Source organism: Mauremys reevesii, linkage group 6 (genome assembly GCF_016161935.1).
Source record: "Mauremys reevesii isolate NIE-2019 linkage group 6, ASM1616193v1, whole genome shotgun sequence".
In the NCBI taxonomy this organism is placed as follows: domain Eukaryota; kingdom Metazoa; phylum Chordata; order Testudines; family Geoemydidae; genus Mauremys; species Mauremys reevesii.
Window position 1 is genome coordinate 37,517,005 of NC_052628.1, and position 13,864 is coordinate 37,530,868.

The 13,864-nt window shown below is 41.1% G+C and overlaps 1 protein-coding gene across 10 annotated transcripts in view; it reads left to right on the top strand.

The window, feature by feature from the left end:
- IPO11 (importin 11) overlaps window positions 1-13,864 on the top strand; it is a 232,774-nt gene that overhangs the window by 74,411 nt on the left and 144,499 nt on the right. For all 10 annotated transcript variants that reach the window (XR_005600208.1, XR_005600209.1, XM_039543641.1 and 7 more), the window contains 3 exons: window positions 4,775-4,808; window positions 5,002-5,042; window positions 6,932-7,048. Coding sequence is in view for 8 of the 10 variants with exons in the window: in XM_039543641.1 (XP_039399575.1) it covers window positions 4,775-4,808; window positions 5,002-5,042; window positions 6,932-7,048 (192 nt within the window). In the remaining 2 variants the exon portion in view is untranslated. The remainder of the gene's footprint in view (window positions 1-4,774; window positions 4,809-5,001; window positions 5,043-6,931; window positions 7,049-13,864) is intronic.

The window sequence follows — 13,864 nt, forward strand, 5'->3', positions numbered from 1 at the left end:
ACTGATGCCTTGTATAACGGTACTAACATGTCCTTATCTTTACTGGAAATACCTCACCTGATGCATTCCAAGACCGCATTAGCTTTTTTAACAGCCATATCACCTTTGCAGGTCATAGTCATCCTGTCATCAACCAATACTCCAAGGTCCTTCTCCTCCTCTGTTACTTCCAACTGATGTGTCCCCAATTTATAACCAGAATTCTTGTTATTAATCCCTAAATGCATGACCTTGCACTTTTCACTATTAAATTTCATGCTATTACTATTACTCCAGTTTACAAGGTCATCCAGATCTTCCTTTATGATATTCCGGTGCTTCTCTGTATTGTCATCTGCAAACTTTATTAGCACATTCCCACTTTTTGTGCCAAGGTCAGTAATAAAAAAATTAAATAAGATTGGTCCCAAAACTGATCCCTGAGGAACTCCACTAGTAACCTCCTTCTAGCCTGACAGTTCGCCTTTCAGTACGACCCATTGTAGTCTCCCCTTTAACCAGTTCCTTATCCACCTTTCAGTTTTCATATTGATCCCCATCTTTTCCAATTTAGCTAATAATTCCCCATGTGGAACTGTATCAAATGCCTTACTGAAATCGAGGTAAATTAGATCCACTGCATTTCCTTTGTCTTAAAAAATCTGTTACCTTCTCAAAGAAAGAGATCAGGTTGGTTTGGAATGATCTACCTTTTGTAAAATCATGTTGTATTTTGTCCCAGTTACCGTTGACCTCAATGTCCTTAACTACTTTCTCCTTCAAAAGAGGAAGGTCTTTTTCCAAGACCTTGCATACTACAGATGTCAAACTAACAGGCCTATAGTTACTCGGATCACTTTTTTTTCTCTTTCTTAAAAATAAGAACTATGTTAGCAATTCTTCAGTCGTACGGTACAACCCCTGAGTTTATAGATTCATTAAAAATTCTTGCTAATGGGCTCGCAATTTGATGTGCTAGTTCCTTTAATATTCTTGGATGAAGATTATCTGGGCCCCCTGATTTAGTCCCATTAAGCTGTTTGAGTTTGTCTTCTACCTTGCCGGATTCATACTAACAGAATTGAATTGAGTAGGTCTATCACTTGTATGTTATGTGTATTTAATATGTATCCATTGCTTTCATCACTACATTCCTCTGTTAAATACTCTAATTCTTCATTTTAATGAATATGTCCCCTTTTACCATATCTGATATGTGCTATGTAATTGCATCTGATCAGCATATTGTTGGGAATTTCTCTGGTTAGAGAAATATTTTTTTGCTTTGTAGAGCAGGGTACAGTGAAACCACTGTGCACTACTTCTCAGGATAGACAAAAATAGTTGCTTAAGAAAAGTATTGTTCTACGGAAGGTGGATTACATTTATTGCCAAAATATTTGGGGAAGGTTTGGTTTCATCTCAAGTAGATATTTTAGAATGGATGCTTATAATAGTGGCGGCCTTAAACAGCCTCACTTTACATTATGTCTCATTTGCTAGTCATTCTAGATAACTGTCAAGAAGAAATTATTCAACTGTGAATAATTAATTACTTTGGCCTCTGTATACTCATGTCATCATCCCATTTTCCAGTCTAGTGTCGTGTTCAATTTCCATCTCTTTCAGACCACTAACCTGTTTGTATTTCATCATTCTCACCATTGCCAGGTGTTCAACTGCCAGGAGATATCAAAGTGTAGTCAATTCAGTTCAGATGCAGTATCTAAAAGGATGCCTTTGCACTGTCTTTGTCATAGAATTTTGCAAAGTTGCTTTTGAAGCTGTATATGGGCTTTAATTTTATCTCTCTCCTGAGGTCTGATCTGAGAGAGTGAAATCAGTCATTTCTAATACTCTTGACCTGCCATCCAGAGCTGATGCTCATTTTGGCAGTTCTCCAGTCCTTTGCTTAAAATGCATTGCCTCACTTTACTGGGCGTGGTGCTTGCTAACTTCCCACAAGCCTCACTATGTAGAGGCCACTTAAAGAAAGAGAAGTTACGTCACATTAACTCTTGTTCTTCCAGAATCTTGAGTTAGCATATTCACACTCTTTGCTCACCTTCCCCACTTCTCCAGAGCCTTAGGAGAATCCCTGAGTTAGTAGAAGGAACTTAAGGGCATAAGGGACCACTTGCTTTTTTATACCCTCAGAGCCCTCCATGAGCGGGAGCTGACTAGAAGGGAAATGTCCCAATAGACTCTGCTCATCAGAAGATTCCAGTGGCTTTCAGTACAAACACCTTAACCTCAGGAGTATGGATATAGAGAAGCAACATTCTTGAAGAACAACAGTTACTATAAATAATTTTCTTTCTAATCCCTACATCTAGCTACCAAGAATAAACCACTAAAATATTTTAAGTATCTTCAATATAATAAAGAGCAATTAACAGTTCACTAGGAAGCTGTTGTCATTGACAGTCTGATGTGGACTGGACTCAGAATTAGGCTCTCAGGTTGGTTTTAAAAAAAGAAAAGGGTTGTTGTTTCCACACTAGTATGTGGAATTTTAGATCATATGCATAAAAGTGGTGACTTCTGGCTCCTGGGTACCAATGTAGCCAAGACTCTGTGAGATTGGTAGCTAAGATGAATGAAAATCTTGTTTCAGTTTTGGTGTTCTAGGTAAATAAAATGTGTTTAATTTTTTTCATTAAAAACTAGGAAATAAGTCAGAACTCTGTTAATAGAAAATTAATGGTGCAAAGCTTTCAAGCCAGGAAATGCAATAGTTAAGATTTTCAAATGATCTCATACTATCATTTGCAAAGGTCACTTCTCCCAGCATGTATCATGAATGCTATAGTGAATGAAGCATATATTTTTAATTGACTTCATTAGAACATATTTGAAGAGAAGGTGCATACACATCATCTGCAATTTGTCAATACTTTAAAACCTCTATGCAAACTGAAGTTATTAAATTGTTACAATATTTATCATGAATTATCACTGTTGAATATTTTTTAACTGAGGGCCAAATTTGGCTCAATTAGGCCATTGTAAATTTATGGTAAATTCACTGAACCATCTCCTGCATGCCCTCATTTGTAGGTGTGGACACTTCATGCCAACCATTGCTAATAGTAGACTCTAAACCCACTGCATTTAAACCGTGTCCTCCCTGCGATGATCTAATGCCCTTAATCGATGGACACAGCAGATGCCTCTTTTGCCTCAAGGAGGAATATATTCCTGATAGGTGTTCCATCTGCTGCTGCTCCTCATTCTGGACCCAAAAATTTTGAGAAACAAGAGTCAAATTAAACCTCTTCGTGCAGTCCCGGGAGATCACATCTGATTCTGGAGAGGAGTTGTCCTTCAAACTGGGGCCAAGGAGATTACCTTGACAAGTGCCCTAGCTGTTAGGCACCCTGCCTCGTCTCCAACGAGGAGCAGAAAACTAAGAGTGCCAAGACCATTGGCACTGTTGCCAGGATCCCCAGTGCTGTGACCACATCAACCTCGGCACCATCTCCCAAGCAGAGGTGCCCAGTGCTGTCCTCTTCAGATGCTGAATGATGCTCCCACACTGCGAGAAAACACAGTTTATAACAGGTCAGCATGATCATTCCACAAGGAGTCGAAGGCCAGAGAGAAACCCTCTAAATCCTGTATAATGTTGTGGGATGGTAGCAAGCCACTATTGATGAAGAAGGCTTGAGAACCTGTGTCAGTAATACCAACATCAGTGCTGTGATACTCCTTGCTACTGATTCTGGAATGATCAATAAGCCATTTCTGATACAGAGGTACACTTTCGAGGAGCCACTTTTACACCTCCTCTTGGCATCAAAACTGGTATCATAGGTACTGGCACCAGCAACATCAGTGCCGGAACTGCATCCAACTGCACTGCTGTTCCTGGAGATGTACTTCTGATTTGTGACCCCAGGTTGTTCTTCCTTTCTCACTTGGAGCATGGAACCCTCTCCTGAGAGATGGTTATCTCTTACCATCTAGATGGGGCAGAGCTAAGTGTCATTGGATGTGGCCTTGGTTGCAGTTAATGCTTCCTTGACTGCTACTTCTCATAATTGTCTGAATTCTTGGAAATAGGGTGTTCGTGGGCAGGGCCGGCTTTAGGAAGTGCAGGGCCTGATTTGAATACCTGGCGGCGGTCCAGGTCTTCGGTGCCGGTTCCTTCACTCGCTCCGGGTCTTCCGCAGCACTGAAGGACCCGCCGCCAAAATGCCCGGAGCGAGTGAAGGACCCGCCACCGAAGTGCTGCCGAAGACCTGGACCACTGCCGGGTGAGTAAAAATTAAAAAGGTACCTAAGTTAGGCGTGGGTGCAGGGCCCAATTCGGGGGAATCGGCCTAAAGCCGGCCCTGTTCGTGGGCCTGTAGTTTGTTTGTTGGTGGTAGTCCATGAGAACCGTCCCAGAAACAGGTGATCCCCTCTGTCTCAAGAATTCTCATCACAGCCATATGGCCCACTTCTGCAGTCTTTACTTGACTTAACTGAGTGTTTTGCCTGAGTAGGGACTGCTGAGTAGGTCCTGCAGGTGGTGTGATTCTTGGCAATTTGTAGTAGTTTTTTAAATCCTGAAAAATTCTAATTTAAGCAAAAACTGCTCCTAATAAACAATATACAGCTAAAAACCCTGGGAAAATACAGAAATATGCTAGTGTTTAAATTAATTTAATTTTATCCCTGGAAACATGTAGAGTATATGTGAAAGCTTAACAATTTCAGATCTGAAAATATTACACTAACTTCTGTGAGATAATCAAAGTAATATTTAATAAGGGTAATAACATAATATTTCCTGATTTTTGTCTTTCAGGTCCGCATTGAGACAGCTACAACACTGAAGTTAAATATCCTTTTTATTAACTACAATTTTCTATTTTATTATTTCTTCAAAGTTACTGGAAATTAATGATTTTGATCATTAATAATTCACATTTTAATAGTAATTGTGTAGCCTCGCTAACAGTTGAATATCAGATTGAGTCAAAGATGATGTAATAATGTTGTTCAATCTTCAGATTTTCTTTAACTTTTGTTCACCTGTAGATGACTTTGAGTTTAGAACTGAACAGTTTTTACCGGTAAGGTCATTTGTGTGAGTGCTTGTGTGGGTAGAGGAAGGGAGGGAAAGAAACAATTCCAGTTCCATTTCAAAATAAACTGTTCAATAGTTGCTGTATTTATTTAACTTAAATAACCAGAAAAAAACTATTCTGTTGTTGCACAGAGACTTTATTGTGCAACAGTTAACGCTGCCACACACATAGCTTACCTGACACAGAAGCAAGGAAAAGCCTCCTGACAATTCATATATTGTCCACACTTCCACCCACAGATACACACCTTGTCATTACCACAGGTACCACACATTACAGACTAAACATTATTCCCAGTATGCAGGGGCGGCTCTACAAAGTAGGCTGCCCCAAGCAGCTCAGAGCGCTGCGCCGCCCTTCCCCAGTCCCCCGCGGGCCCTTCCTCTCCCTCGGCTCTGCATCCTGGGGGGGGGCGTCATTGGGTTCGGAGCCGGCGCCCGGGCGGCAGGTCCACCGGAGCGGGGGGGAGACGGACGGCTGCGCAGCGCATGAGCGGGGAGGGAGGAGCGCCGCGGGAAGACGGAGACCGGGCGCCCGCCAGCGCAGGTCCGGCGCTCCCGGCGGGCCCGTGCCGCAGCATGCTGCCGCCGCAGCACGGGCGGAGCAGCCACCCCCCAGGATGCCGCCCCCATGCGCCTGCCGCTGGCTGCCGCTGCCGCCTGGTGCCCCTGCCAGTATGGGTGCCAGTCTTTACTAAACTACCTCTTCCACATATACCTGATTTCCCCTCCGAGCTCCTTTCTGCACACGCTGCTTCCTAAACTACCCTTTGCCAGAAATATTAGCTGTGATTGTTTGGTGTAATGCAGTGTATTAGGAATGTAGCAGAATTTCCCCAATGTTTATCTTTGTGAGCAAGTGTTGGCAGTAAGTAAATAATGAGGTGGTAATCACTGTACGGTAGATTGTGGTCTGTTTCAATTAAGATTATTTTGCTGTGATATATTTGATGAACTATAAAAAGTATCATCTTGTAATTTATATTGTTGACCACTTGTGTCAACATGCATTATGCATTTGGTATTTTTGCTTTAGCTGTTTGAAATTGTTGTGATTAGTATTAAAATGTCATTATTAATAACTTTAGGAAACAAAATTGTTGTCAACGTTTATAACTTTTTCCAGACCTCTAGCAAATTATCAGAGACTGCTTAAGAGAATGTGCTGCCCTATGCAAAACTTCTTTGTGCCATCCATCCCTGCCACCCACTAGAATAGATGCTCTAAATTGGCAGGGAGGGCACACGTAAGACTTTTGGGGGAGGAGGGATTGTAGGGAACCTTCTTGTCTTTTGGTAGTTATGGTAGCATAACCGGAGAATGGGACTTGCAGCACCACTCACTAAGGTTTGGCCCAGCTGCCCCTTTGTCATGACAGAGGGGCAGCCAGGCCAAATCTGAGAGTGGCATTGTGATCTGGTACACAGGGTTACAGCGCTGTTCAGGTTTGGCCCCTGCTGCCCTAGCAGTTGCCTCGTTTTCTTATAGAGTGGCCTCTGAATATCATTACCTCCAGAGGTGCTGATAGCTTCCAACCTTTAGGAATTTAAACTTTGAAGTAATTTTAATACATTTAAACCTGAGATCAAAGCTTATTGAAACTGGTCCCATGGTTGAATTCTTATGCAAGACTAGTACATGTTAGATACTGAAACTTTGTAAAATTCAATTTTGGATTATGAGTGATCAAAATGTATTAGACTATTTTTCAAAATGCAAGATCAACATGTTGCAGAACTTCCAACACACTAAAATTCCATGAGAAACTTCAGGCCAGTGCTGTAGGCAGATAAGAAAATTGCTGTTTTAGATTTCTATTTTTATTCTCGATAATCTAACTAATCCATAGTTTTACTAATTTCTTTTTATTGTAGTATCTGGAATCCATGTTCACTCTACTCTTTCAGCTACTTCAAGAAGTCACAGAATGTGACACAAAGATGCATGTTCTTCATGTTCTTTCTTGTGTGATTGAAAGAGTCAATATACAGGTAACTGTTTCAGACTATAATATGAAATTTGAAGCCTAGTATACTTGTCCATTGATGAGAGCAAAGAAGATTTTTTTTTCTGTTTATTGCTATTACATTATATCAAAATGATGGAACTAATTACCCTGCAGTGTTTGTTTTATTTCAGTAATCTACACAGCTCTGCTTCTACTTCCCCTGTTCACATTTTTTTGCCCAACATACTTGCTCTGCCTGATCTCCTCCCACTCAACTTTCTGTATTTTTTTTCCTGTTCCCTACATGTGGAAAATTTAATTTAATTTTTATAATTCCCTTTTTTGTCTTAGACTTTCAGCTCTAATCACCTTCTCTCACTTCTGATTTTATTATATTTTGTTGTAATTAATTACAAGATATGTTTTTTGAGTTGCCCATTACTTTAGTGTCTAGGCAGTTTAGTTTATAGCAGTTCAAGGACATGGAGCTCAGTTTCCTGCATTGTTTTAAAGTCACCATCCTCAACTACAAGGTTATAAGGTTAAAATTGTTGACCTCACTTTTTACTACTTCCTTTCCTTAGTATGGAAGTATATTTTCAGTTTAAATTTAGGAAATTCAAGATGTTCCTGAGGAAATAAAATTTGATTGTTGTCTGCAGTCATCTGTTAAGTTTTGTGGGGTACTCACCTCAAGTGGGGTAGAAAAAGGTAAGGCAAGGTAGAGGTGGTAGCAGTTCCTCTGACCTGTAAGCGGTCCTCGAAGCAGCAGCTTTTTTTGTGAATCTCTGAGACAAATGCAACTTTTCTGTTTATCCCCTGTATGAACAGAGAGCCTGGTAGTGGTTCCTCACTCCTTTCATAATTGTTTCTTCTCCCTCCACAACAGTTTGTCCTAGTGGCTCCTCCTTTTCTCTCCATGGAAAGAGCTCTGTTGATTCCTGTTTTTCCTTTACCCAGTGATGGAGGTCTTGATATAGTGATAGGAGCATTAAGGCTGATAGTGGCTAGATGGGGGCAGTTGAGGATAAATGATACTTAATTTAAAATAGTTTTAAAGTGATTGTTTTATATCTCTGGCACACTTTTGTATGTGTTGCTCATCATCTTGGATTGTGAACTCTTCAAGGTGAGGTTTGCATCTTATTCTACATGTAAAAAACACATAGCACATTCTGGGTGCTGCTGTAATGCAGATGATAAGGGTATATAAATTGTGAGAGTGTCTGGATAAGAGATGAAGTTCACCTGAGATCTACTTTGGCTCTAATACTGATGCTGCTCTGGATTACATGAGTGTTTGAGGCACATATATATCCTCTCACTTGAACTCCTTCATCACTGGAATTAGTTTTGGGGAAATGCAACCACCTAGCACAGTCCTTAATCTCTCTCCAAATTTACGCTAGCCAGCTGTGTTGATTGATGATTGGCTCCATGAACTGGAAATTGCTGGCAGGCAATATTTTTCTTGTCATTTCTGGCTGAAATAGTATACTATGCTTAATTAAGCTGATGATTTAGTGTATCCTAGCTTTAAATTTAATTCTGTATGAGATTATTAAAATAGGAATAAGAAGCATACAGAATATGTAATAAATCAGGCAAAATTTACAAAGTTTTTGTCCATACTTTGTGTTGAACATAACTTGTTTTTTCTTTACCATGGTATGTGAAATGATTGCTTTATAGGAAGTTATCCTTTCAGCATTAAAAACTAATACGCAGAAGTGGTTAATTTATGATACTCTATATAGGTAGCTAACAAAATGAATTGGAAATCTGGAAATTTATAAAGAAAGATAATTGTACAACATGCACAAGGTGTTAAGAATTACCCATCTGGTAGTTTTTACTGTACAATTTGTTAAAATACCTTTTGATTTGTTCTATGATGTCATAGAACTCATGCAAGGAAGAACTTCTACAATGTGCAATAAAACTGTAATGTCATGTTTCAACTATTTGAATTGGTGTTAAATACAACATGCTGTATTATAGTTGCATTAGTTTCACAGTTGTGTTGATGGTGTTGGATTTAATGTTATGAACTCAGATTTCCAGTTTATAATTCTGCTATAAATACTTGCTCTGACTGAAACTTTTCATATAATATGATATTCTGCTAAGAAGTTTATTCCTTCTTTGAGTAGTGGATGCTCTACTTCAAGTAAGCATGCACTCTGTGCCTTTGATCAAAGATTTTTGGTAGCAATGCCCATTTGACCTGTGCCTGTGCCTTACACATCCTTGTGTCCCATACCAAGGCTACATAGGGCACAGCCCTACTGGCCTCAGTTCCTTTTCAACCCCCTTCAACCAGAGGTGAAGCTCAGCGTGTACTTGTTTTCTCTTTAGAGTTAGAATAGTATATAGTGTTAGTTCTTTAGCAGTTTATAGAATGCTTAGTACCTTATAGCTGTTGGAACTGTTGTTCCTGTTTTCTACTCCTTCCCCTCTCCCCCCAAATTGTTTTTCTCTTACTGAAGGGCCTACAATTTTGATGGGGATCTGGGAGGCTGGGCTCTCCAGATTTTAAAAGATGCATTTTCTGTTGAGAAGCATTCCCATCATTGATAGGCATTCTCAGTGTATACATTGCTTGGGAGAGTTGCATATTCCCAGCAAGAGCAAGATTTGCACTTCTTTTAAGGGGAGATACCGTAAAAACAAGGAAATTAAATATAGACTATTAGTGATGGAGCAAGCCTTAAGACTGGCTTTGGACCCTGATACAGAAAACCCCCACGTACAGGGGCCCTCTGCCTCTTTTAATGCTCCATCTATATTGAGCTTCCAAGATGAAAGCAGTGTCAAGACCATAGTCTACAACACACTCTGAGTGAGGTAACTATAACTGTGGCACCAGTACTGAGAGCTTCCCACTCAGAGACTAAGGAGGGGCATAAGAGAAGCAGAACGAAGAGTTCCCTCTCAAAAAAGGTTTGATCACAGGAGACGTCAGGCCCTGAGAGGAGTGCTATTGAGGCTCTGAGTACTTTGGGTAACATGAAGTACTCTTAGACTTCATCTAAGTTCCATACCTCAGCGCTAATGGGCATGGTACTGAAGAGCACTACTGCCACTGTCAGGGCCCATGATAGTAAGAGAGCAGCCTCACTGGAATCTGTGGTACCCTCAGTACCGGCACCAGCACCTCAGAGACATTGGTGACAAGCTCCCAGTACTGTAGGAATTGTGGTATCCTAAAGACCTCATGGTACTGAATGAGCCTGAGTCTCCCCTCCTTGGGACCTCTGGACACCTCTCAGTAGTGAGATCTGTTAGGTCACAGACCATACATTTCGTAGTGAAACTATTCCACTATTCAGGAAAAAAAGAGTTGTCAATTCCTGTACAATCTGTGGAGGAACATTCAGACTCAGAGCTTTCAGTTCAAGGCTCTCCAGTTTACTCTAGGAGTCATTATTCCCCTCTGCAGATACAAGAAATAAAGGATACAAGACATCTGCATCTTATACTTGGGATGATCAGTGATGGATACTTCTCCCCTCTCCCTATGCCTTATGGCCCTCATTGGCGTTATTGGGACCCCTGGCTATTTACAGCCAGCAGTTTCGAGGGACCCTCATTCAATCTCATAAGGAACACAGAAGATCTCATTCCTTGGTACAATCCATTCATCCGTCCTCTCCTTCAGTCTGAATCAGCAGAGGAGACCTTTGAAGAGCAAGAGGTGAGGGCAGACTAGGAGGTGACCCCTCTTAAAATATCTCTCCTTTATCACCTGATAAGGCAGTAAAACCACCACTGCGATCATTATCTGATGACTTTGGGGAGTTCCAGGACCTGATGGAGTGAGCTGTAGACCTGCTTCAGATTCTGCTGGAAGAAGTCCAGGATTCCCATCACCGGCTCCTGGGCATATTGCATACTTCTTCTTCAGCACAGGTGGTATTGCTGATGAACTAAGCTCTTCTTGAGCCAGCTAAGACCATCTGGCAAACTCCAGCAAAGGCACCCCCTAAATGCAAGCATGCTTGATTTAAAAAAAAAATGCAACATCCTGGTCAGGGTTTGTGTTTCTGTTTTCACATCTGACACAAGTTCTTTGGTTGTGGACACAGTTAATGAAAGGTGGAGGCAGCATATTCTAACAAGGACCTTTCTATGGGAGGCTATAATGTTGGACAAATGGGTTTTGGAGGCCATTACATCTGGTTACACAAATCATTTTACCGTCCTCCCTTCTGCCCCCTCCCCCCATCCCTCTTCAGGGACCCGATCACAATGTGTTGCTGAGACTGAAGTTTAAATTGCTCCTAAGTCTCTCAGCCATCGAACCAGTTCCACTTCAACACAGAGGAAAATTTTTTTGTACAAGATATTTTTTAATACTCAAGAAAAAAAGGGGTTGGATGCCAGTACAAGATCTCAGACAACTGAACGAGCATGTCAGAGCTCTGAAATTCAAGATGGTGTCCCTAGCAGCTATAATTCCCTCCGGGAACTGATTTGTAATTCGTGACCTCAAAGATGCCTACGTCCATGTAGCAATTCATCCTCTCAGAAAAGATTTCTGAATTTCACATTTGATCACAATCACTACCAGTACTGGATCGTAACTTTCAGCCTTTCTTCTGCTCTCAAAAAACATGGCGGTTGTAGGTGCCGACCTCTATCATCTAGGAATAACAGTCTTTCCCTACCTTGATGACTGGCTTCTTGAGGGCTGATCTTGTCAAGAGGTTCTATTAGAGTTAAACAACTTCAGAATTCCCCTGTTTAGGTCTACAAATAAATCTCAAGAAATTGGTCTTGACCTCTACACAATAAATACTTTTTATAGAAGTGTTTCTGGATTCGATGAAGGGCAGGGTTATCTCCCTCCCAACAAGTTCCTCACTCTAAAGAACCTTATCAGAAGAATGCAGCTCAGTCCTCAAGTTCCAGCAAGTTCTGCAACTTCTGGGAAATGTGGTACCTTATGTTTTCTTAACACAAAATGCCAGGTTCCGTCTTCGATGACTCCAGAAGTAACTCTGGACAGTTTATGTACCCAACAAACAGGTCTGAACAAGCAAGTGTCAGTACCCAGTGGTGTCCTACAGTCACTCACCTGATGGAATGATCCTTCCAAAGTTTGTGCAGGAATCTCATTCAGACAAACTCCCGTTATGGTCATGATAACATTAGACACTTCCCTCTTGGAATGGGGAGCACATTTAGGTCCTCACACAGCCCAAGGCAAATGGTCACAACAAAAACAATGCTTGCACATCACTCTTCTGGAGTTAAGGGCAGTCAGAAATGCCTGCTTCCTATTTTTACCCTTAATCAAAAACAAGTCAATCAAGATCATAACGGAGAACATAGCTTGTCAATATATCATATCAATCATCAGGGAGGAGCACATTCCTTCTCTCTCTGCACTGAAGTAATAAAGCTCTAGAATTGATGGCTGGCCAACCAGATAGTCATTTTGGCTTCTTACTTCCTGAGTATACAAAATTCCATGGCAGACAACCTCTGCAGACATTTTCCCCTAAATTACAAATGGAAACTGGACTCTCAAGTCCTCAAACAAAATAATCCTAACTTGGGAGTTTCCAGAGGTCAATTTTTTTGCCACTGCAACCAACCAATGCAGAAAATTCTGTTCCAGAGAAGGACTTGATCCCGAGACTCTAGGAAACACCTTTCTCTTTACATGGGGAAAGGGTCTTTTTATGCATATTCACCAACTCCAGTGCTCTTAAAGGGTCTCAACAAGATTGAGAAGGACTGAGCCAGGGTCATTTTGACTGCACCAACTCATCCAAGACAATTTTGGTTTTCTTACCTCATCGGATTCACTGTTCACCATGCATGGCAGCTTTTGATCAGTTCTCAACTGTTGTCTCAGAATGCGGGTTGAACACATCACCCCAATCTGAATGTTCTGTAACTCCAAACATGGCTCGTCAATGTTTTTTGGGACTAGTTAGAAGCATCCTGTTCGTTGGGAGTACAACATGTGCCATTAAATAGCAGGAGGGAAACAATAAGACACACTTACCTTCAGAAATAGAGACGATATTGTCTTTGGTGTAACTGCCATCATCTTTTGCCTGTCCAGCCATCTCTTTCCAGTCTTAGGTTCAGTTCCAATAGGTAATCCATCAAGGTTCACTCAGCATCAATAACAGCTTTCCACTTGCCAGGTTTGTCAATTTTCACACAGCTGACTATAGTGAGATTCCGGAAAGGTTTTATGAACCTTTTTCTGCAGATTAGAGATGCTAATCTGCTTTGGGATCTCACCTTGTTCTTAACCATCCCATGAAACAGCCTTTTGAGCCACTAGCTATGTGCTCTCTGTTACAGTTGTCTGAAGGCAGCCTTTTTGGTTTCCTTCACTTCTGCGTGAAGGGTTGGGGAGATTGGGGCTCTAATGACAGACCCTGCATTTACTGTGTTCTTCAAGAAAAATGGCATCTTTACAACCCCATCCAAAACTTTTACCTAAGGTTTCTTCTGTGTTTCATATTAACCATACTATTCACCTTTCAGTTTTCTTTCCTAAGCCACATCAGTCTATGCAAGAAGCTACTTTCCATGCACTGGGTGTTAAGAGGGCATCGGCCTTTTACTTGGACAGAACCAGACCATTCAGGAAATCCCCTAGACTTTTTGTTTCTATTGCGGCTAGGTCTAGTGGATTCACTGTCTCCATGCAGAGACTTTGATTGATCTTTGGATGTATTATTACCTGTTATAATTTGGCTCATATGCCATCTCCCCTCTGAGTGACTGCACATTCTACTAGATCAGAATCTATGTCTGTAGCCCTCCTCAAGGATGTTCCAGTTGCTGAAAACTGCAAAGCTGCATCCTTTACTTTGGTGCATACTTTTTC